General features: G+C 44.2%; 1 protein-coding gene across 4 annotated transcripts in view; it reads left to right on the top strand.

Moving 5' to 3' along the window:
* Positions 1–930: 930 nt before the first annotated feature.
* The window catches only part of Thumpd2 (THUMP domain containing 2), a 40,495-nt gene continuing 17,199 nt past the window's right edge, over positions 931–24,226 (top strand). For 2 of the 4 annotated variants that reach the window (XM_052746393.1, XM_052746395.1), the window contains exons 1-6: positions 931–1,080; positions 11,815–11,950; positions 13,250–13,656; positions 14,511–14,588; positions 16,900–16,952; positions 22,074–22,161. In XM_052746393.1, coding sequence (XP_052602353.1) covers positions 952–1,080; positions 11,815–11,950; positions 13,250–13,656; positions 14,511–14,588; positions 16,900–16,952; positions 22,074–22,161 — 891 coding nt within the window. In that variant the 5' untranslated portion in view covers positions 931–951. Of the gene's footprint in view, positions 1,081–10,751; positions 10,823–11,814; positions 11,951–13,249; positions 13,657–14,510; positions 14,589–16,899; positions 16,953–22,073; positions 22,213–24,226 lie in introns of those variants that run through there. The other 2 variants (XM_052746392.1, XM_052746394.1) reach the window with 2 other exon arrangements.

Here is a 24,226-nt window from a genome sequence, read left to right as displayed (position 1 = left end):
TCTAAGCCCTTGTCTTTGGCTCCTCAGTACAGCCTGGCAGAGAGCAGCTGTACCTTCACTGAGCTGAACTGGATGCGCTGGGCCCGTGAACTAACCCACTCAGTAACGTATGCTGGGAGTCTTAATGGGGCTTCATGGTCCTCCCCACACAGACTTGCGATGGGAACCCAAAGTATGGGGATGTTGGAACCAGCCATTGCAACAACCAAGGAAAAGAACCGTTTGGAAAGAGGGCTGTGGTGTCTCCCCAAATGAACCAAAGAGTTTAGGACTGACTCTCTGAAAAGCTCACATGACAGGACTCCGTGAGGAACTGTGCCCTACTGCCCCAACCCTTCATGAACTAGCCAGTGGGCAAGGGCGGAAGAGAGCATCCATTTCTGGACCAAGAGGGAGATATGTTCCAAAACACTCATTTAACATTTTCTGTATAACTGATTCAATACGGAGCTACGCGGCTGATTTAATGCTGTCGAATTGGAGATAGATTTTATTCTACCTATATCATATTTTCTTTGTCATTTTAAAACTCAAGATTAAAAAAAAAAATCATCCAGATACTGTTACAAGTTACTCAAATCGGGTAGACTAAACTGGGTGGCACATTCCTTATTTACCTAGACGATTGGCCTAGGGCAAGAAATGTAGCAAGTTTCGGGAACATGAAGACATTCTGTTGGAGAACAAGCATTTCTGCCCTTGGCCCGCGTTCACCGGGTGGGTTGGCCCAGTCTTTGGTGAAGACAGTTGAGGATGGCATCCCTAAGATCCCCCTGCCTGGTTGCAGAAGGAGCTGTAGTTTGCAGGACGACCCATAGGGGGCGCTCCTGCGAAGCCGCCGCTGGAAGGCGCGCGTCCCCGTGTCCGTCCGTCGTCCCCCCCCCCCCCCCCCGCGCCCCGAGCGCGCGCCCGAGCTCACGTGACCGCGTCTCGGGGCCGCGCCGCAGCGCCATGGCGGCGGCCGGGGCCGAGCCGGGTTCTGACCCCGCGGCCGGCGCTGTGCGGTTCTTCTGCACCGCGGGCCGCGGCCTGGAGCCCTTCCTGATGCGGGAGGTGCACGCACGGCTGGAGGCCACGCAGGTGAGTCGGGCTCCGGGTCCCAACCGGGTCCCCGATCCCCACGGTCCTCTTTCCCGCCACGGGGGGGGGGGGGGGGGGGGGGGCTTAGGCCCGTGTGAGCCCGGGACACCCCATCCCTGCGGGCGGTGGGCTCCCACGCAGGTCCTGCGGTGACTGCTGTGAGCATCCAGCGGGTCGAGGGGCGTCTTTCTCCATCCAGTCCCGTCACGGCCGAAGTTGTCAACAGAGGGGGGGGGGCGGTACGGAAGCCGGGTTTTGTCCCGGATTCCTGGAAAAGAAACTATGCAAGCAATGGCGATAATTGGAGTTTTACCATAAGGGCAAATGTACTTTCCAGGCTCAGTTGTTGAGTCTTATTAACTCTCTTGAGGAGGCTGGCTTTTCGCAGTGTGGCCTGCCTCTGAAGCCTAAAAAGTACACCTCAAAGGCGGTAACCGTAGCTAGGAAACGAATACGCTCCTGCCGGCTTCGTAGCTACCCGTTGGTTGCAGTGACAAGTGGACAGATTTGAAAAGCCCTCGTAAGTTCTAGAATGTGCTCATACGGTTATGGACAGCTGAGGGGAAAGATGTCATAGGGCAGGCCGGTCCTTTCGTGTGGGATGTGTTCTTGGAAAGGGAAAGCTTGCTAAAGCCAAGCTAGCTGCTCACCTCCAAGTGTTCGAAGCCCACAAAGGGAGTGTCTGAGATGGCCCGCAGGTGCAGCGGGGAGAGTTACCAAGAATGGCCTTAGCCGCATTAGACTACTGCCGTTTGTGAACTGCACTACAGAAGTGAACAGAGTGTTGAATGTAATTTATCCAAAATAGCCTCTATGTAGTAATCCTTGCATTCACCAAGGATTTAGAGGTTTTCTTTTCTTAAGTGTGTGTGTGCATAGTACTGGTGGAAGCCTGAGACATCGGCTCATCTCTCTGGAGCTGGAGTTACAGGTGGTTGTGAGCTGCCCAGCATAGGTACTAGGACTCCATCGCGGGTCCTCTACAAGAGTAATACCTGGTTTTAACCAGGTGAATCCAATGATGTAGTCGAGTCCTACCACCACAAAACGACAGCAGTAATATTCAGATTCTGAAATCAAGCATTACTATATCATAACTCAGCCAGCCATGCGGCCATATATAGCGCCGCCCTGGGATTTGCTTTGCTAACCTGGCGAGCTTGGTGTGTGGAAATGACAAGGTGTGCTCCAACCTGGATAGCTAAGATGGTTAGAAAAAAATGGATCCTGTTTGTCTCCTCCAAAGACAAAATCGTTTGAGGGAAGCTTCAGCAGCCGAGAGTTCAGTCAGACATGAGAGAAACTTTCTTGACAGCCAGAGCAGGTAAATGCCAAGAGAGTTTTCATATTCTGCTCTGGTATGGTTTTAGGAAGAGAGAGATGTGGGAAAGAGATCTGAACAAGTAGCCCTCAGATTGCATCCCTGCTGCTCTGACCAGAAAACAAACTGCCCAAGTCAGTTGCTGGCATCATTACTTCAGGATTGCCCTGACATTTCCTGAGTACTTGAGATGCTAGCCGCTCTGCACATAGGATTTAATCCTCCGAGGTGTACTGTGACTATGTCGCCTTTACCTCCATTTACAAAGACGTAAGGAAACCGACCCTGTGGTTAGGAGGACTCCTGTCTGGATCCAGCTTCCAAGCCCATGTATTTCACCTCTAGGCTGAGTTACTCTGTTACCATCAGCTGGGTCCTTCACTGGTACCATGGCTAGGTAAGTGAGAGAGCTCTTCTCCTTGTGGACACCCTAGGGCCTTGAGTGCCCGAAGCCTTGGGGCTGGACTGGCAAGTCCAGAGGCTTACAGCTTCACACTCCCACAGTGACATGCCTCTTGCTCCAGACTTTAGATATGCAAGCTCTGTGGCTTGACCAACTCAGGAAGGAGGCTGGCTTGTTCCTCTGGGCTCCAGCCGCCCTGATACTCCTGTAATCCCTGACATTGAGCGGCCGTGAGTGGCAGCAGCAGATAGCAGCATGCAGTCATAAGGAATGGCTGCTGCTGATTGCTGGTTCTTGGGCCTAGAGTAGCCGGACCCTGAGCCCTTGGCAGTGACTAGTGTTCCATCAATAGGGCTGAGACCTTTGGCCTTTAAGGCTTAGCAGCACCCGCAATTCTTCTAGCAACTGTGGGAGCCCACAAAAGCTTCCTAGTGAGATCTGAGCTTGCTTTACACAGCAGGGCTGCATTAGAGGATTGCTTGACCATGTACATAGTTTCTAGGTGTTTGGGATGGTCTGCACTTGACTGTGCTGGGGGGAGGTCTTTTGCTCCACCCCTTGACATTCCTTTAAAAGTCCTTTAGAAGAGACAAAAGGGGCTGGTGGGTTTTGACCCAGGCCCTCCGGAGGCCATCCTGTGTTTCTATCTGTCTCTCTCTCCCTCTGTACTTCTGTCTACATATTCCTTATTTCTCCCTGCTCAAGAGTACCCTGGGGGAAAAAGAGGGAGCCGGTCTCCCTCAGGCAACCAGGGCCCACCATTGCTCATCTTCGCTCCTTAGTGCCCCCTGTTCTCTGTCATTTCTCTGCTCGCTGCTCTCTGGGCGGCATCCTCCCATATCACTGCCACCAGCCCTGTCCCTGCTGCTCCCATCTTCTCTGTGTCCCCAGCTCAGCCCACCCTAAGGATAAAGGTTAAAAATAGGCAAGAAAAGATCATTCGAAAGAAGCGTTTTATTGACACTGAGTGTGCAGCAACATGGGACACCAGCACAAAGGGTGTGCCCGGCTGGATCAGAAAGGAAGCTACAGAGCGAGCTTTTTACAGCCATAGAGGGATGTCATGAGGATGCAGACTGACACCAGCCCAACACAATTAATCCCGCCTACAAACGAAATTAATCATGGCACGAGTCGTGGCGAGGCCCCCTCATGCAAATGAAGGTCTGTTTGTACCAATCACTGGCCTTTTGCTGGGCTGTCAGGCAAAGTGCTCCCCCTGTGGCCTAAATAAGGATAAGTGCTGGCGCCTGGCAACGGTGGCGCACGCCTTTGATCCCAGCACTCGGGAGGCAGAGCCAGGAGAATCTCTGTGGGTTCGAGGCCAGCCTGGTCTACAGAGCGAGATCCAGGACAGGCACCAAAAACTACAAAGAGAAACCCTGTCTTGAACCCCCCCCCCCCCCCAAAAAAAAAAGTGCTGGTTAAGCAGAGTCATCTATAGTTTACCAAGACTTGGAATGTCAACAAAAAAAAGGTCCAATGCAAGGTGTTTGAAAAAGCCCCTGGCTGAAATAGCGCCACCTTAAATCACGGTTGTGATTAAACTGTAGTTGCCATGTACCTTCCTCAAGACCCTCATGGAGTGTCCAGAGTGTCCACATTAATATAAGGGCAGCCTAGCTACACAACTGACTGACAGTCCTTGCTGAAAGCAGCCAGAGCACCAGAGAAGGGTCTACAGCAAATTTCCCCAGCCCCCAACATCTTAGTTTATTTAAAGGAAAAATAAACATTAAGAGGGTTAGTTGGAGGGTTATTTGCAATCATTAATATCGATGTTTAACAGTACGGTAACAATAAGCTTACCGTCTACCTCAGGATGGTTCTCTCTAATCTGTCTGACCTTGCTATCTGAGGAGAAGGCTTCTAAGACCCCTCCGTGTACAAAAATGTGTGGTTGCTCAAATCCATATTTACAAGAATGTAGTGTTTGCTTATAACTCCCACATACGGCACTAATGCTGGGTCGGTTGTTAAGCAGATTGTCTAGGGAAGAATACCAAAGAAGGAGTCTGCATGTTCAGTGTAGGTACAAGGTTTACTTCCTACATACTTTTCTGTCTGAGACTCATTGAATCCACCCAGAGGGCTCCTGCAGTTACCAAGGACCAGCTGAAGTGTGGGGGACTACCCTGTAGCTCTGAGTGAAGGCTGGGTCCACAAAGCCACCGTGAAGAACGTATGCCCAACTCTCACATTAGTCTTTAATGGATGTGTGATTTCGAATAAATTGTTCACATTTCTGAGCCTCCCTTTCCCTTGGCTAATACCGACTTTCATGGCATCATTAAGCTAAAGATAGATAGCATGGGGTGCGTGGCCAATCATCGGTGCTCCATAAATCCTTTCCCACAAAGTGAGTTGCACAGGGATACTTAAAGAAATCATTCTTGTGGTGAGAAGAGTCTCTTAGAAATTTAGGTTTGCTGGAAGAAAATTAATATTCAAAAATCTGAATTTATAAAAACAAATTAATTCAGAAGTGATTGTTTACTTTTAGGAGGTAATCACTCAATTTTAATCAGTGTTTTTTGGATTTTAGTGAAGGTAGGACTCACCAGGGAAGCCTGTTGAAGGTGCATATTATCCCTGGGTACCATCCCCCAGAAGGTTTTTCTTAGAGTAGAGCTGTGGATGAGCTCAGGTGTTTGCATTTGAACATGAAAACACTCTCCCTCCCCAGGTGACTGTCGCTCACGTAGCGCCTCCAAAACAGCTTGCAGCAGAAAGCCCCCTGTGTATATTCCTTTTAGCTGTTTTTCATGGACACAGAAACAAACAGAATAATACGGTGGATTCTCCCCGCTCATCAACCAGCTGCTGTAGAGATCAACCCCCAGTGAATTCGGTTTTATTCATACCCCCGCCATACTTCCAACCCAGGATATTTTGAAGCAGATCCTAGGAATCATTTCATCTTCGTGTTCACTTCTGTAACTCTAAATTAAATTATGACTCTTTCATAGCAGTGTGTATAGTGTAAAGGAGATGAGTTTTTTAAAATGTATGTCACCTTATCATTTACACAGCTAAATCATTCCATCTCATCCCATACCTAATTAGTATTCGAAGTCGAATTTGTTTTGTAATATGACTTTTGTTTTTAAGTTTGTGTATTTAAGTAGGCATTTAAATGCCATCTACATACTGTGATTGGTGGATATTCTTCATCTCATCTATAAATTTACCTCTGTTTTTTTTTTTCTCTCAGAATTCTCGTGTTAAAGTGACTGGGTTGTTCACCCTGAAACTAAAGCAATCTATAAAATAAAAGGGCTGATAGTAAATATTTCAGGCTGTGTGTGTCATGATTGGTTTCCGTCAGATTCCTGTAGACTTCATTAGTCACATGATTTCTGTTATATTTTCCTTCTTCGCCGTTGTATTTACATCCCTTAAAAAACAGTAAACCGTTCTCAGCTCAACGGGGCTAGTTTCCTGACCCGCCAATGGCTGTGCTGTCCAGTAGGGTCACTACCCCCAGGGTGGCTATTTCGAGTTAAATAAGAATCTATTTTTTCAGACACCTTAGTGGCACTTCAGATGCCCAGAAGCTATGCATCCTGGTGGCTCCTGGATTGGATGCAAAGTTACCCTCGTCTAGATTTGCCAGTGGTGGTGGTTTAGACGAGAATGACCTCTCCTACGCTCATAGATTTGAATGTTTGGTTCCCACTTGGCAGACTGTTAAGGAAGAATTAGGAATTGTGGCCTTGTTGGAAGAGGTGTGTCACTGGGGGTGGGCTTTGGGGTTTCAGAAGCCCATACAAGGCCCAGTCTGTCACTCTGTCTCTCTCTCTTCTCTGTCTCTGCCCCACCCCCAACTCCTTCTCTCTCTGCCTCCATCTTGAGGATAAGATTTAAGCTTTCAGCTACTACCCCAGCATTATGCCTGCCTGTTTTTCCACCATGATGATCATGGACTCACCCTCTGAAACTGTAAGCAAGTCCTCAATTAAATGCTTTCTTTTAAAAGTTGCCTTGGTCATGATGTCTTTTTACAGTAGTAGAGCAGTAGCTAAGGAGTTACTCTCAGCACTGGGGAGGTAGAGGGAGGTGGATCTCCATGAGTTCGAGGCCAGTCTGGTCTACAGAGCAAGTTCTGGGACAGCCAGGGCTACACAGAGAAGCCCTGTCTTGAAAAACAAAAAACAAAAAAACAAAAAAAAAAATGAAAAGAAAAATAACTAAGCCGGGTGGTGGTGGCACACACCTTTAATCCCAGCACTCAGGAGGCAGAGCCAGGCAGATTTCTGTGAGTTCGAGGCCAGCCTGGTCTACAGAGTGAGATCCAGGAAAGGCGCAAAACTACACAGAGAAACCCTGTCTCAAAAAAACAAAACAAAACAAAACAAAAGGAAAATAACTAAGACACCAACCTTCATTTTCATGGCATGGTTTAATGTGTTCCTCTATGTCTTGGTCCTTTTGTATTGCTATAAATGAATACTACAGGTTGAGTACTGTGTAGAGAAAAGAAAAGTACCTTTTACAGTCCTGGAGGTTCAGGAGCCCAAGACTGAGGGACTGTATCTGTGAGGAAATTCTTGCTGCCTTCTAACATGGCAGATAGCACCCAGGGAGAGAAAGTAAAAGGCACACAGAGGCACACCAGGGCCCAAGTTCGTGTTTATAACAAGCCCTTTTCCTCAGTAGCATTAATCCACTGCAGGGCCCTGCCTTAGAAAGGTCCTACCTCCCATAATGCATCGAGCATATTTTCAGCACAGAAATGTTGGAGCACATGGAAACCTAGGACTCCATCCTCTGCATTTCCTGTAAACTGGATTCCTATAATTTGTGTCTAGAGCTCGGTCAGATTGATGCTTGATTCCCATCCCCATGTTCCAGTAGTGGGGTGGATGTCTTTATAAAGGTGCCTGGGTATTTTAAAACATTTAATACACACATTTAGACCACTTTAAATGCAGAAAAATTCCTTTCGAACAACACGTAATGTACTAAATACTAATTTTTGGTAAGAATCATAGTAGCAATGGTTATCTTTAAGATAAAATTGCATGCAGCGGAGGTGATGTTGTGTTAGCTAAGCAGAGGCTCCTGTCGGTTCACTGATCTCTGTAAATCCACACAGTGGAGACTATTAACCCAAGCCTTTAGGAGGCCAACCGGTTTTTCATTCTTTAATAGTGTTGTGACAGTAGGGTGTAGTTAGAGCTAAGAGGGTTGTTTTGTCGTTATTTTTGTGGAATGGAATCTTTTCAAGATTCTGTGTATTTCTTTTCTTTCATTTTGATGCCATTTTGAAAATTAAATTTTAAAATTCTGTCTTAAAAAAAATGAACCAAAACAAACTTAGACACCACCCTAACAGATCACTTAGTACTTTAAAAATCCGTTCTACATCTATAAACAGTGTCTGTAGAATTACAAGTTTGGTACTTACCAGTGATACTATAGTTTGTCTACATTTAAGCATCTGCTAATCTTTGGGCTAAACTTGAGCCCGTGAATTTAAAAGGAAAGACAAGAATGCTAAGCAGTTAGACATGCTGGCAGGAAAGGGCTCTTAGCTCATCTCATGGGTGTTAGACAGCTGACCAGTTGGTTCAGACACGACATTTTCATGATTCAAATGGGGGCAACAACTTACAAATAGCTTTTCAAATAACAACCGTTAGGATGGAAATCCTAGAATGCTGTATTGCTCCATAATATTATAATTGAATATAATCAACTAGAAGCAATGAATCAAGGCCTGAGGGATCCTCCTGGGTAAAGGTACTTGCTGCGAGACCTGACAGTCCAAGTTCAGTCTCCGGGCCCCCCGTGGTGGAAGGAGAGCGCCCACTCCAACAGGTTGTCCTCTGACCCCCACATACGACGCACTGGGGTACACATGCCCCCACACATGGGTGTTGACACACAGAGATAAATGTTAAGAAGTAATGGGGGTGGTGGTGGAGAGATGGTTCAGAGGTTAAGAGTGCTTGCTACTCTTCCAGAGGACCCAAGTTTAGTTCCTAGCACCCACGTCAGACTGTTGACACTTTGCTTCCAGCTCCAAAGGACCCATCTAGCCTCATAGGTATCCAGACACACATGGCAGACACACATACACATTTTAAAAAAAAATTAAACAAATAGGTAATTGAAGGGCTGGAGAGATGCTAAGAGCACAGTATTGCTCTTGCAGAGGACCTGAGTAGGACCCCAGCACCCATATCACATAGTTCACAATTGCCTGGAACTTCAACTCCAGGAGGCTCCAGCACCTGTGACCTCTTATAACCCCCAACCACATATGTGTTTTTCTACACACATACACATGATTGAAAATAATTTTAAAAAAACTTACCCCCAAAGCAATGAAAGAAAGCTGCAGGAAAAGGGTAACACTAGCTTTAGCAGTTGATGAATTCTTAAATACTGAACTTCATTCTCCCTCCCGCTTTGAGGAATGTTAATATTCACAAAGAGGAGATTGCTTGTATTCACATGTGTGACTGTGTGGTTCTCACAGTGACTAAGTTAGTAAACTGTGTCTGGGTTTCTCACTTGTAAAAAGACTAGTAAGCCGTGTGTAAATTCTGGAGACAATAATGCTGCTTTGGGTTTTGTTATTTTAATTAATCAGCATACCGTTCTCATGACTTGATGTCCTGAATACTCCAACCTTTTCAGTTCTGTCACTTAATACCCTGCCATGTTCGTAGCAAACCTTTCTTTTAAAAAGAGGATACTTTAAGAAAATCTGATTGTAGAGATTTTTCCTTAATAGCTGAACAAGGAAAAGAAGCAGAAATTATTGAACAGTTAAGGAGATATAAATGTCTAGATCAATGGCTACTTAAATAAAATCCCTGGTCTGGGTTTTGATGTCCATTTTCTTGCTTTTATTACCTTAATCTCTCTCGTTTTAAAATTGTGTATCAGTCTTTTTGCTGCATGTATCATGTTCATGCAGTTCCCTTAGAGGCCAGAAGAGGGCATCAGATCCCCAGGAACTGGAGTTACAGATCGTTGTGAGAGCTGCCTTTTGGTTGCTAGGAATCCCTTCCTTTGCAAGAACAGCAAGTGCTCTTAACCACCGAGCACTCTTCTGTCCCTGTTACTTTAGTAACAATTCATCCTCAGTAAAATAGTTTCATTTCTTCAGAATCTTGGCAAGGATTTTACGTTAAGTTGCATAATGACCATGTGTGCGTGTGTGTGATTTATTTTGTGTGCATTGGTTTGGCCTGCCTGTTGTGGTCCGTGTGCTTGAGAAGGTCAGAAGGAAGCTTCAGATCCCTGAAACTGGAGTTATGGGTGGTTATGAGCCTCTGTGTGTGTGTGTGCCAGGAATCGAACCCTGATCCTCTAAAGGAACACAGCCAGTGCTCTTAACTGCTGAGCCATCTCTCCAAACCCTGAATGATCACTTCTTAAGAATGTGGGTTCTTAGGTCATTCTGCTGGGGCGGAGTAAGCGGCACCAGGTAATATCCTAAGACAAGAGGTTTATTTGACTCGACATTCTGGTACAGGGAAAGTCGAAGTAGTGAGGATAGTGTCTGAAATGGCCACGCCCATCTGTGTCACAAGGAGGTGGAGAAGCTCAGAGAGCCTGTCTGAAGGAGGGGCGTGTATGCCATGAGAGGGGTGGGAGCCACGCTTCTCTTTTATAGCAACCTGCCTTTCTGAGAAGTAGCTGCTGTCGTGAGACCCAGCTCACCCCAGGTGACCAGCATCAGTTCCAGAGTTGGTGTGACCCAACCACTGCCTGCTAGGCGAGACCTGGTGAAAGTTCTGCCACCTCTCAGTGTCACCATACTGACCAGCTTTCCTGTACGTGACCCCTGGGTACCTATTCAACCCATAGCACAGGGCACCCCAGATTCCCTGGCGCCTTAGTTCCAGGTAACTCACGATTATGTCAGTCAGCCATGGACACTGTGAAAAGGAGAACTCTAAGATGGTCCACATCCTTCCAGGACTTGCGACAGCTAGAAGATTTAGGACTCGTTGGCACCAAGTGCAATGTCCACACCGCATTCAACTCCCTGTCAATCAGTGAGTGCCCATTTCCCTTCTTCCCCCACATGCTCGTCCTGAGGCCTGTTTCTGTGTGGTGTATATATCTCTTCCATGGCCACATGCCCCTCATTTCTACCTCAGTAATCTGTTCCTCCTCAAGCATCTCATGCTACACCCCGTCTTTCATGCCCCTTCCAAGGTAATTTCTCTGTCAGCTAAATCATTGCTGTCCTAGTTTTCATCAAAATTCTTTAATGGCTGCCCATTACCATCTGTGGTACTCAGAATTTCATGGCCGTCTATCAGGCTGGCCTAAGCTCTGCCATCCATCCCCCTGACATTATCAATCAGCATAATTCAGCCAGGGCTGCCAGAGTGCTGACAGTTGACTGCGGCCAGGTTTCTATTGCTTCTGCACCTGCTCCTGTGTGTTAAAATCCTGCTTCCTAGGTCTTTTACAGGATTCCTCCCGACCATTTTAGGAACGGTCACTTCCTACTCAGTGCTAACATATAGTACAGCTTATCAGTACAGCTGATAAGCAGTTAAATGTTTTCATTTCTTCTGGGTTTAATTTATAGTATTGTCTGACAAGTTTTACATCTTAGTTTATATGTCTGTTGCATTCTTGTTCAGACATGGAAATATTTAATAAACATCTACCTTGGTCTAGATACCTAATTTATGCTATGCATGTTACCTGTCTTTTGCCTACTTTTAAACAGTGGGTGAAGTTTGGCAGTGTAATTATTGAGTCTTTTATGTTTTTCCAGTCACCTGGGTGTGTACTTTACAAGAGGTAGCATGAGAGTCTGACCACGTAACCTTATGCAGATTGTGTAGCCTACCCTAGATGTCAGTTTGTGATGTGGAAAATGGGCATGACAAAATCGACCTTGGGCTTGTTAAGTGTTTAAAGGAAAAATACATGTTGGCAGAGCCTACCAAATGACAGATGCTCCCCAAATGATCCAAGGGACAAAGGAAGTGGCCCTTAGCCATATTGATGCCTGTTTTTCTGTGTCTAGGTTGAATATATTTCAGGAAAAGTGTTCTTCACCACCTGTTCGGATCTGAGCTCGATGAAGAAGTTGAAGTCAGCGGAAAGACTGTTTCTGTTGATTAAGAAGCAGCTTCCAATTACGGCTCCTTCTCTCCGCAAAGGTACAGCGTGTGCCCACTGCTTTACCTACCTGCTGTGTGACTGAGGCTGTCCGCCCGGCAATTGTGTGTCTCCGTTTCACAGACTCGGGCTCATTCATTGTTAGTTACAGAGATTATAGCAGTTCAGTTCCCTGGTATTATCATATCTATAGCCAGCTCCTTCGCTTCTCTTTGGAACCTGCTGCCTGCCTTCTGGGTTTTATTGTTCACATGTTTTCTTTCTAGAGATAAATATGCTCCACTGTATTTATTTGATTTTTTTAAAACACATAATAACCAGAATACAATTTTGCATCATAAGTTGGTAAAAAAAAAAAACAAACCTGTTATCTTATAAAGTTTAACTAAATGATATAGTTGGAAATTATTACATAGTAAAATTTTCTTCTCCTAGAATCTTAAGTGTTTTTAACAAACTTATGCCCATTTATAAAGGCAGCTTGGGAGATTTCGTAATTACTCCCTAACTTTAAAATTATGTTATATAAATAATTTCAAGATCATGATTAAAGCCATTTTTAAAAGGCAGACACCACAGGATTTAACATTGCCTCAACCTTCACTCTGATTACTGTGTGCATGAGACTTCAAAGAATTACATAAATCTGTAAGGAGCTATCTCAAGAAAAGTTGCAAATGACCAAATCAAGACTGGGAAAGGAAAAAAAAATTAAAGCAAATCCCAAGGATTTATGGGATTACCATAATTTCCTCCCAGCATCCATACACTGTCCTCTTGAAGGAACTGTAGTGGTAATTTTCAGATCAACTTAGTGACTTTGGTTTATAATGAAAGGTTAAAGTTTACTGGGCAGGCTGACAGCCCCAAACTTGTAAGTGGTTTGTGTATCTGAAGTTTGACTTCATGGAAACTTAAGATTCATGTTAATATCTTTGTGATCTAAAATGAAATGGGTCCAAAGTTCCTGAGCTCTGTATTTTCCGGTTTATGGACAAGGTCACTGTTCTCTCGAAGATCAGTATATCCCCTAGGCCTGTGCATGAGCTCGCCATCCGCTGAGTGCAGTATCACAGGATAAATAGCTTTGCTGAAGTACTGCATGGGATTTCTGTAAGTTTGATAACTCTTAGATCTCTGAATATAAAATAATGGAACGTATTCTGCTGTACATTCTAAGGATAAATTATATAAACTCCAAATAAAAGTGAAGTTTTGTTCATGTAGCAATTCAGTAAAATATTTTAAAGAAATAAAGGTCATGAAATCCAGATTGATGAATGTAATAGACAGTTGTCTATAAGCTTGAAGATGGATAAACTGAGGTTTTGTTTATTTAGGAAAAATACTAAATGAAATGCAGAGACTTATAAATGATGATCCAGGAAGTTGGCTGAAGGCCATTTCTCTTTGGAAAAAACTTCTTGAACAAGATACAAAAGGAGAAAAAGTTTCTCAGAGGGATACTAACCCACTAAAGCGAAAAGTGGGAGAAAATGAAATTGTCAGTGCTAAGAAGTTAAAACTGAAGGAGATACACAGGGAGAGTCACAGGGAAGACCAGCGGGACAGACTTCCTGAAGACTCACGGGAGCAGGGGGATGCTCTCACCAAAGCCGACGAGCTTCAGGAACAAGGACTCCAGAATGACGTGGTGAAGGCAGCTGACACTCAGAACCAGGAGGACTTGACCTTCAGGGTTTCCTGTCGCTGCAGCGGGAATATCGGAAAGGCCTTCACTGCACAGGTATGCATGCTCATCACCCAAGTTGGATCCTGCCTTCCAAAGGCACCCCTCTTACAGCACAGATAAGACGGCCCAGACAGAGGATGAGGTCTGACTTCGTTTGATTATCTGTCTCTAAAAGTACATTTCCTGTTTCAACTTAGCCTCAGCAGCTCCAGAGGAACACTGTGCCATTCCACATGGCGGCCATTTACTCTGCTCCTAAACTTCTAAAGTTCATAGGTGTCTACTGCATTTGTAAGCGCTAATGTTGTGATATACATATATGTATATTGGGGGTCTTCTTCATTATAAGCACATGTCTATTGAGGATCACCCTGCATGTGTGATGTTTGTAGGTTTGCCCCTGGGACCTAGACCACAAATACCAGTGCGCATGAAGCCTAGTAGTCTAGGGAGGGTGGACAGACATCGGTTTCTGTCCTAAGACCTATTGGTTGGCCCTTACAAAGGTCAGTAGCATGAAATTGGTCTGGATCTTTTAGCCAAACTTAGAGTCACACAGACCCTAAAGGTTGAGTCTGGTGAAACTGATCTGTCATGTGTAGACATAGAGGACGATACTAGTTAACATGTGATCTTTCAGTGCGGTTCATTTCCTTTATTAGAAGGTCATGGTCTTACGTCACACACCTAAAATTGCCAGAGTAGAGATTACACACAAGTAGAGAGTAATCCTAAGGGGTTTGAAAATGGAGAGAGTAAAATACTGTTGCCTTGCATAGGCAGTCTTGGAAGTTACATTTTAATATCACTTAATTACCATCAGGTGATGGCTAGCTCTTATCTTTAAAAACCTTAAAGTTTTCTTCTTTCTTATATTCTTTCCTTTTCTATAACTTGCCACCTTGCAGGAGGCAGGAAGAGTGATTGGAATTGCTCTCATGAGGAAGTTTGGATGGAAAGCCAACTTGAGGAATCCAAATTTAGAGGTAATGAATATCCATCTCGATTTCTATTCAGCAGGATCCTCTCCTTTCCATACTTTTTGGGTCACCTCCAGTTAGAGGAAGTACGGCTGTGTGGGTCCAGCAGCCTGCTTCTCTTCGGCAGCCAAATAATGCAGAAATGTCTCACCCAAACTGGAGTCACTTGGCCACAGCTGAAGGAGACATTTGTAGTGAGATTACGGCGGCACTCTCCATGGTCTTCACATGCGTAACAAATATCTTTGTAAGAAATTCTTTCTTATAGCTGCTATGTAAAGAAAATGAGTAATAACCTAAAGACTCACAAAATATGGTAGTCCTGTTACTAGTGGCTTTGTTGGGATTATGGGATTATGTTCATCTTTTATTTGGGACAAATAAATTCAGGGAGTAACAAAATTTACCCTTCCCTGTATTTTGAAAACCATCTTATGAATTTGGCAGGCAGTTAGTTATTTTAATAATTTATGTATAAATTTATTCCATGTGATCCAACTTTGTATGGGGACAGACCTGGCCAAATAAGTCAGAACTATTAGTGAGTTGTTGGAATTTTCTTCCCTTTTTTTTATATTTTTCACCTCTAAACACAGTATCTAATGTAAATCCAATGGTGTACCCACAATATTTTGGCCCCCAGATTTTTGGCATGGTGTTGTCTCCCCATTTCATCTCTCCTCTCTCCCCATTACACTGTCAAAATCATCCCACAAAAATGCCAACAGTTTAGCTCTCACCCACCATCTCATGGAGTTTATAATAGCTCTAATGGGTTAAAGTAACCGTACAAAACCGTAGTTGGTGTTAAAGCAATGTATAGTAAAATGTATGACTCAAATCAATGAAGAATCGATCCTTAAATTGTATCCTGTAAAACTGATAGGAAATCAATTTTATAGTGGGAGAAGCTGTTCTTGACATTTGGTATTTGAAAATGAGATCAATATATATTAAAATTTGAAATAGAGTGCTATTAAATAATATTGTTAAAATGCAGAATCAATACAATTGGCAAATTCAGCTGTGGTGTTTCAGTTGATGGAGAAATTGTCCCCAAGTGGGAGGGACCACCTCATGCAATTCTTGATGACAGTTTCCCATATTGGAACGGCTCTGTGAAAGTGCTAGTGTTGAACCTGACCTCGGGGCTGGGGTGTGGCTCAGTCATAGAGCACTTACCCAGTATGTGTGAGGCCATGCATTCAATGTTCCATCTCTAGCAGCCAGTTGGGAGGAGAGACACTTTGGGTGAAAGGACCAAGGGTCACGTGGTTCATCGTGTTAGAATGGTCTATAAAACTCCTCAGACTATGAGTAAGAGAAACTCCCATTTTTTAATTCTACATGGGCTGCTAATGATGACACATTAAATTCTATCCAGAACCTAATAGAAGGAAGGAAAGAAGCTATGGGTTGGTTGGTTGGTTGGTTGGTTGGTTGGTTGATTGGTTGGTTGGTTGGTTGGTTAGTTGGTTTTGTCAGCGTGACACAGATGGAGTTATTTGGGAAGAGAGATCTCAGTGAAAATGCCTTCATCGGGTGGCCTGTGGGTGGGTCTATGGGGCATTTTCTTAATTAATCTTTGATGTGGGGAGGCCCAGCTCACTGGGGATAACAGTGCTACTCTGGGTGGTCCTGAACTGTACAAGGCAGCAAGCTGGGCAAAGCATGGGAGCAAGCCAGTAAGCAGCATTCCTCCATGGTGTCTGCTCCTGCCTCCAGGTCCCCTCCCTGAGTTTTTGCCCTGACTTCCCTCAGTGATGGAATGTGAACTGAAAGTTGTCAGATGAGGGAAACCCCTTCCTCCCCAGGTTGCTTTTGGTGCTGGTGTTTATCACAGCAACAGACACCTAACTAAGACACTTGCCTGCAGGTGGCAGAGAGGACATCCTGGCTTAGGGAAGCTCCCTGTGTCTTGCGCTGTCTGTGTGCTGGGGTAGACAGCCCTGCATGGCTTGAGGTTAGAGGAGGCTTGAGAAAGTCTTAGCTATCCCAGTCTAAAAAGTTCAGTCTAGTTGTTGTGATCCAGAAATGCAGCAAAGAAAGATCCGAGCTCTGACACATGACTCTGTGGATTTTATCCACCACCCAGTCCTTGGACTTTTTTTATGAAATGAACCTAAATTTGGTTTACCTCTAGTTAGGGACAAAGGATTATAGTTTTTTTGTTTTTTGTTTTTTGTTTTTCAGACATGACAAGTAGGTCTTGGCATTTCTTATTAAAATTCAGGTTGTATAAACTCAAACGCTTCAGATTGTCAGTAACTTGATGTGGCGCTTTCCTGGGCTGTTCTGATTCTGTTTGTCCTTTCAGATCTTCGTGCATCTGAGTGACGCTTACTCTGTGGTGGGGATTCCCCTGTTCAGGTAACATTGTCCTTGTAGAACTAAGAACTTATTTACATAGTATGGAGTGTTGATACAGCAAAGGGGCAAAGCTTCTGGGATCTGTGCTTGGGGATGGACCTTGATCTGACTGGTTAGGGCTGATTGACCACAGTCGTCCACAGATTACAGGATGAATCTTGAAACACTGCATCATTATTTCTATTATTAAGTAGTTTGCACAGACCCATTTTTAAGCTGTGATTGTTAGTCTACTGGCATCTTGGAGATGTAATTTTTTTAAAAAAACAAAGTTACTTAAATGCATATCAGAAATTCTCTAGATTTAATTGCCATTATTGTTATGTTACTCATAGTCTGAGGAGTTTTATAGACCATTATGAGTGGCTATTGCTCACTTTAAAAATCATTTTCAGGTGTCTTTATACTCATGCAGAGTACTAAATAAATTCAAATTCTTTTTTTTTAAAAAAACATATCTACTGAATTCTATGCAACAGGTGCTTTTTCTAGGTGTTTTTGGGAAGAAAGCTGTTTGGAGGCAAATAGTCATTCTTAGGTTCTTGAAAGCATGTAAATGTCCATGGCATTTTTAAAGTGTCTTGTGTGTCTAACCCTGTGCACACAGTATAGTGACTAGATACCCTTTTCTGTTAATTATGCCTTTGCCTTAATGTTTTCTCAGTCTTAAATGAGAATGCATTTTTAAAATGTGTAAAGTGGTTATAATGGCTCTTATCCAGAGGTGAGCTCTCCAGTTGGCTAGACAAGACAGTGAGCTCGGCCTCCCACTTCCTCTCCCCCTCTCCCAACCCCTCCCCCCACCTCGATGCTGGGGGTCAGACCCAGAGCTTCACATACACACACATGCTATACAGATGTTGTATTTCTGAGCTACATTCCCAGCCCCCATAAAGAATTTGTTACCATTATTTTGACCCCTTCTACCTCCTCCAAAAAAGGTGAGTCTAGGAATTGACTAGAAGAGGAATATCTCAACCCTAGTGGTACTAAATGCAGCAGTGATATATTTAGATTCCAACCACCAATTAAGTTACTATTTTAAATTTTCAATTATATATAAAACTTAATTTTATTCAGCCAAGTATGTATAACTTTATATAAGTGTTTTTAAGTCATTAAATTTTATTATTCCAATTTTTCTTGCTGTAGAAACACAAGAAGTCATGCATATTGCATTTCAAATAATAATTAGTAATAAACTGAAAGTTTAAAAACGCATATGTACCTGAAAATGAAGATTCAGAACTGGAATGCACAGTGTAAATAAGGTTACAATTGATATCCTGTGGTAAGTTGAATGGACTGCCACAGTGAAGGAAGTAGTCTCAAAGGTGTCTCTTGACGGAAAATAATAATTTGTGAGAGTGTGAACAAAAGGAACAATATGGTAACCCATGGTCACATGGAAGAAAGTGGAAAATTATGAAACAGCATAAGGTAGCCAAGATGTCTGAGGGTCACATCCAAATGCATATCGTAGTAGTTCCTAAAGGGCTTGCTTTCATTAAAGACAAGAACTGTTTGGATCTTTTGAAGCACAGTTTGAAGTCCCAAGGGTATTAACTGTATCTACACCACATGGTCATGTTATCACTTCTCTACTGTAAAATTCAGAAGATAATATTATCTACTTTATAGCTGTCTTGGTTATCTATTAGTGTGATAAGACACCATGACCAAGGCAACCTAGAGAAGAAAAGGTTTATTGGGTGCTTACAGTTCTAGAGGGTTAGAGTTCATTACCATCATGGTGGGGAGCATGGCGGCAGGCAGGCATGGTGCTGAAGCAGTAGCTGAGAGCTTACATCTTATCCACAAGTTGGAGGCAGAGAGAGACTGGGTCTGGCATGGGCCTTTGAAACCTCAATGCCTACCCCCAGTGGCACACCTCCTCCAACAAGGCCACACCTCTCAATCCTTCCCAAGCAGTTCCACTGTCTGTGGACCAAGCATTCCTATATAGGAGCCTATGGGAGCCATTCTCATTCAAACCAGCAAAATAGTTTTGTGACTGGGGTTAAATGAGCCAGGTTCTATGACAATTCTTCATGCTGTTTCTAGGATTCAGAGTGTGCTGAATACATTTCAACTTTTATTTTTGAAATGTTCAGCAACTAGTGAGGAAAGGGAGGAACACTGACTAGAATAACAGGAATCAATTCAGTTAGTTTGAAGTGAAACAACTGTGTGTCTGAGTAAGATGGTCAAGTTCAAGGAATCCAGTCTGGGAGTAGAAGGGCACATGATGATGACTGACCAGTTAGGAAAGAGTTAACTAATGGATGGCAGATGGACAAAGCTGGGCATGGTAGCACACACTTACTTTCTAAAACACTCTGGGTACATGGTGAGTTCTAGAACAGCCTAGACTACATGGCAAGACCCTGTCAAAAGGAAGGAAGAAAAGGAGAGGAAGAAAGGGGGGCAGGGAAGGAGAGGGAGAGGGGGAAAGGGATAGAAAATCTGAAAGAAAAAAAAGGAGGTGTGACGGATTAAGTAAGGCCTCCTCAGTGGACAAGAGAAGGGGGAGATCTTCCTGACAGGTGTAACAAAATTTCTGTCGCTGTAATTAAATCCTCTGACAAGAGCAACTTAAGGGAGAGAGAGATTCTTTGGCTCCCAATTGCAGATTGCAGTCTACCGTGGCAGAGAAATCACATTTCACCCACAACCAAGAGCAGAGAGCGATGTATCAGTGCACATAGTGCCTAGCTTGTCCTCTGCATTTTCTACAGCCCAGGATTCCCTACTCAGGGAAGAGTTGTGTTCACAGTTACAGTGGGTCTTTCCACCTCAATTCATGTAATGAAAACAAGTCCTCCCAGACATTCCAGAGGCTAACTAACCTAAATCTCGACAACCCCTCCCAGGTGTGTCTGGAGGGCTGCCTCCTAGGCGTTAAGATGATGCTAACCACCACATCCTTGTCTTGATGGAGGATGCTGTGTAAGAGAAAGAAGACATTTATCTACATGGAAAAAACCAAAACCTGTATTTCCGTTTGAACAACTGAAATCTGATTTGAAACAAACCCTAAACAAGCAGATCACTGTTTTTCTCACGAATTCGAACTCTGCTTCCCCCTGAGCTGCTCCATGCTGCTTTGAACGGTCCATTTGTTGGAGTCAGGGCAGGTCACGATGCTTGGGTTTAGCACAGTAAGAACACATTTGCATTGGGTGGTATTGTCAGATTTTGTCAGTGGTCCTATGTAAATCCCTGCTCCTTGGAAGAAGATTTTGTAAACTTCTCAACTGAGGACCATTTTCCACACGGGGTCTCCTCATTGCTATCTACAGTATAAATTGATGTGTTTCATAGCAAGATAATTGCCAAGCTTACTCTGTAGGAGCAAAATTCATTGATCAAAATATTTTATGGTCTAGCTACCACCAGTTTACAGCTTGGAATTCAAAGCTATGAATATGATACTATTTATAATGTGGACTATTAGTTTCTGAAAAGGCTTCAATTAAAAGGCCAATTCACATGGTTTTACCACATAGAACCACCGTACCATAACAAGAAGTACGCAGTTATAGTGTCTACCTGGAAGCAGTATGCCATCTGATTCTAAGAATTAAGAAACTTATGGTGGATACAAACAAACAGAATACTTGAAAGCCAGATAAAGATGAGAAATAAAATGATAAAAGAATTCAAAGCCTGGAATTGCATTGAAAGTTTTTTGGAAGCGTACAGAAAACACTGTGGCTTTGTGTGACATTCTTCTCACTGTTTTTAAAGTAAACCTACCTCAAAACACCAGCACAAAACCTGAAATCCTAACTTCTTTATCTTGCCCACAAACTGTAGCTCTAAATCCGCATTGAACTTTCCAAGATGCCCCTTGCAAGTTGCATTGGAAAGGTAGAAATGGAAGTTGGGGAGGCAGCTGAGTCTGTAAAATGCTTGCTATACCCTCACGAGGACTTGACTTCATCTGCAGAACCCCATAAAAAGCCAGATATGGTGGCATACGTTTGTAACCCGAGTCCCCCGCCCCGCCCCGCCCCGCACTCATTGTTCAGCAATGGAAGCCTAATCAGCAAGCCTCAGGTCCCAGTGAGAGGCCCTGTTTAAGAAACAAGGTGGACAGTGTAATGAGTCTTTTTCTGTCCCACTAGTCAGCTCCCAAATAATGACATGAAGACTTCTTATTAATTATGAAAGCTCAGTGTATAGCTTAGGCTTGTTCCTGACTAGTTGTTATAACTTAAATTAACTCATTTATATTAATCTACAGTCTATCACGTGGTGTTACTTCCTCCTTCTTGTACCTCCTGTTTCCTCTCCCTGTGGCTGGCTTCTCCCCCCTTCTTCCCAGAGTCTTCTCTGTCCCCTGAAGTCCCACCTAACCTCCTTCTAACTATTGGCCATTTAGCTTTTTATTAAACCAATCACAGTGACACCTCTTTACACAGTGTAATCAAATGTCTCTAAATAGGACAGCCTCTGAGGAGCAATACCCCACGTTGGCTTCTGACCTACATACACAGAGAGAGAGGGTGGGGGAGAGGGAGGGAGGGAGAGAACGGATGGTAGAAATGATACATAATAGTCTGTCAGGATTAGAACTACTTTGAAGTCCGTTGGATGTAGGAACATGGTAGCTAGGCTGAGGGATGGGTGTGGGTGGCCTGTGCTGCAGTTAAGAACGAGAGCCGAGACTCATTTGTATGCTCCTGCCTCATTGTGTCTTCCGGGAAGGATGCAGATCAGCAGAAACCAAGCTTACAGAAGAGACCGAATTTCCCACGTTGCATCCAGATCCCAAAGCCCTGTCCTCTTGATGATGCCAGCTGTTCTGTGTAAAGACAGGGAAGTGCTAAGTAAGAGGTTCCTTCGTGTGTGATTACATTTTTGTAACTTGAACATAGGAGAGTTTAAATTTCAGTTGTCCAGAAAATGTGTTATTCTTTAATACCACACTGGCTGATTAAACAAAGGCCCAATGGAGAGGATATTTAATAATGAGGTTAAAATATCCTCTAGGTCAAGAATATATCAGATTGATATGTTCAAGTACTTCTCAGATACAGACCAAACATCTGTGTTCTGTATCCCGTTCTTTAGCATATAGTAATATTTGATACCTACCTGGTCTCTTTCTCGCAGAGTTCCTTTGGCCAGCAGAACTTACATCCAGACAGCTGGGCTGCGGTCGACCATAGCGTGGGCCATGGCATCTGTTGCGGAAATTAAGGTCAGCAAGATACCTGTGTCCCTCTCAACCACAGCAAGGTCCTTCCTGCGGGTGGGCACCCTGCTTACTTCCGGTCTGGGGTTTCCTTGCTGTTTTTCCTTTCTCCCCTCTATTTTTTGTGGTTTTTTTGCAGCTGCGATTTGACCTAAAAGCTGTTACAGTTTCTACTTTTTGTTTTGTTTTGTTTCTTTTTGATTTTCTGTATTGAACTTCTTTAAGCGTTTTAACTGAAAGGGCTGAGGCCAAAGTGAGTTGCATTTTATTATTTCTAATATTGTGAGTCATAATCCCCAAATGTGGCCTAAAGAACCTACATCATTTAAAAAAAAAAAAATCCTCATCAGTCTGTAAATGTTCCACTGACAATAAGAAAATTGTGTTTTCAAATTGAAAATGTTTTTTATGATCTCTGCTTTTTGTTAGAGTCTAAAAGCTATCCCGAAACTTCCCTGTGTTCCTGTGTTTGCATTGACATTTCTTCTTTGTGATTCCATTGCAAATGCTGCCTTTTCCCTGTGAAAGCCCTCTTCATCTGGGTTAGCCAGCTTAGCTACAGTTTCCCCAAGTCTCGCATCTTACTGATCATTCCGCACCTTTCTTTTTATCTTCAAGTTCAAATTTTTGTTTTGCTGTTTTGCCTCTGTTTCTCCCAGGCAGTCCTGAGTACCCTTTGGAGCCGAGGCTGGTCTTGAACTCGTGACAGTGCTTCTGTGTCAGCCTCTGTTTTCAGTTGACTACCAGCATACCCCGCGTTACACCTGGTTTTGGTCTTTTCTGTCCCTGTCTCTTTCATTGAAAACATCCAGGAAGAGGCATGGCAGATCCACTTCCTGTCCTCCTCTTCCTGTCTGTTGTGGCTTCTCACTGTTCACCTGTGAACTGCCCCCTACTGTGACCGGGGGGGTTTTAGGGATTTTACTCACTGATTTTTCTAAATCAGGTTGCTTCCCCCACTCAGAACTGATCACACCACCACTGCTTCTTCCCAGCTGCGCCTCCTGGATCACGAGGGCTTTCTCTTCCCTTCCCTGCCTGGAGACCTCTGCAGCTGCCCTGACTTCCGCTCCCAGCCCCCAGCCGCAAGGCTGAACTGAATGACTTTCCGTGTGTCACAGCTTCCCTCAACGTTGCTTCTGCTGTTTCGGAGTCTGAGTTGGCTCTTCCGTGGCCCTCCTGCCCATCCTTAATGTCAGAGCACACTTGTCCTGACACATTTGGACGCAGCTGCAAAGACCCCTCTGGGATGTGTTGCTCCTTATCTTATTTGTTCTCTTTCCCTTCCCCACCTGAGGCGATGACGTGGTTCAGGTCTTTTCATAACCTTCGCCTCTCCTGTTGTGTTTGACTGGGACACCGTCCGAACCCTCCGTCCTCAGACAGCTCTCATTCTTCCTGGCATGCCGTCTCAGCTGTGAGAAGGATTTGGAGTTCTCCCCTTTCGGCCCCGTGATGCTCTTTTAGGGTCTGGTGCTGCAGATGAGCTGCCGTGCGCTGTGGGTTTTCCTGGTTCTTTCTGCTAGGAGACTCCTCAGGGTTTTCTTTTCACCCCTAAAGCTCGGGAGTATTGGCAGATTCTCCTTACACGTGGCCTCCTGTTGTGTGTGCCTGGGTGTGTGTCCATTCAAGCCCAGAATTTCGGAATCTGCCTGCCTGCTGGTTCAGTTCTGTGTCCAGCGTTTACTGGCCAAGGACTTTCAGGGACAGTATTTAACAACTGTGCCTCAGTTGCTTGTTTGCAAGATGAAAATAACTTCTCGGACTGTTAAAGTAGTCGTTAAGGTCAGAGCCTGGGCCTTAGCAGCCCTGAGGGCTAGGCTTAGCTGCCCGTCCTGGGTAGGCCAAATGGATGTTTGCAAATGGTTCAGTGGCTAAAAGCAGTGGCTGCTCTTGCAGAGGACTGGGATTCAGTGCCCAGCACCAACATGATGGATCACAGCCATCTGTAACTCCAGTTCCCAGGCATCCAAATCTCTTCTGGCTTCCTCAGGCACACACATAGTGCACAGGCATACATGCAGGCAAAACACTCACACACATGAAGTAAAATAATTTTTAATTAAAAAAA

This window comes from Peromyscus californicus, unplaced genomic scaffold (genome assembly GCF_007827085.1).
Source record: "Peromyscus californicus insignis strain IS unplaced genomic scaffold, ASM782708v3 Scaffold_1__1_contigs__length_55948999, whole genome shotgun sequence".
In the NCBI taxonomy this organism is placed as follows: Eukaryota; Metazoa; Chordata; class Mammalia; order Rodentia; family Cricetidae; genus Peromyscus; species Peromyscus californicus.
Note: the sequence above shows the minus strand (reverse complement) of the source record. Positions and strands in the feature narration are given on the sequence as shown.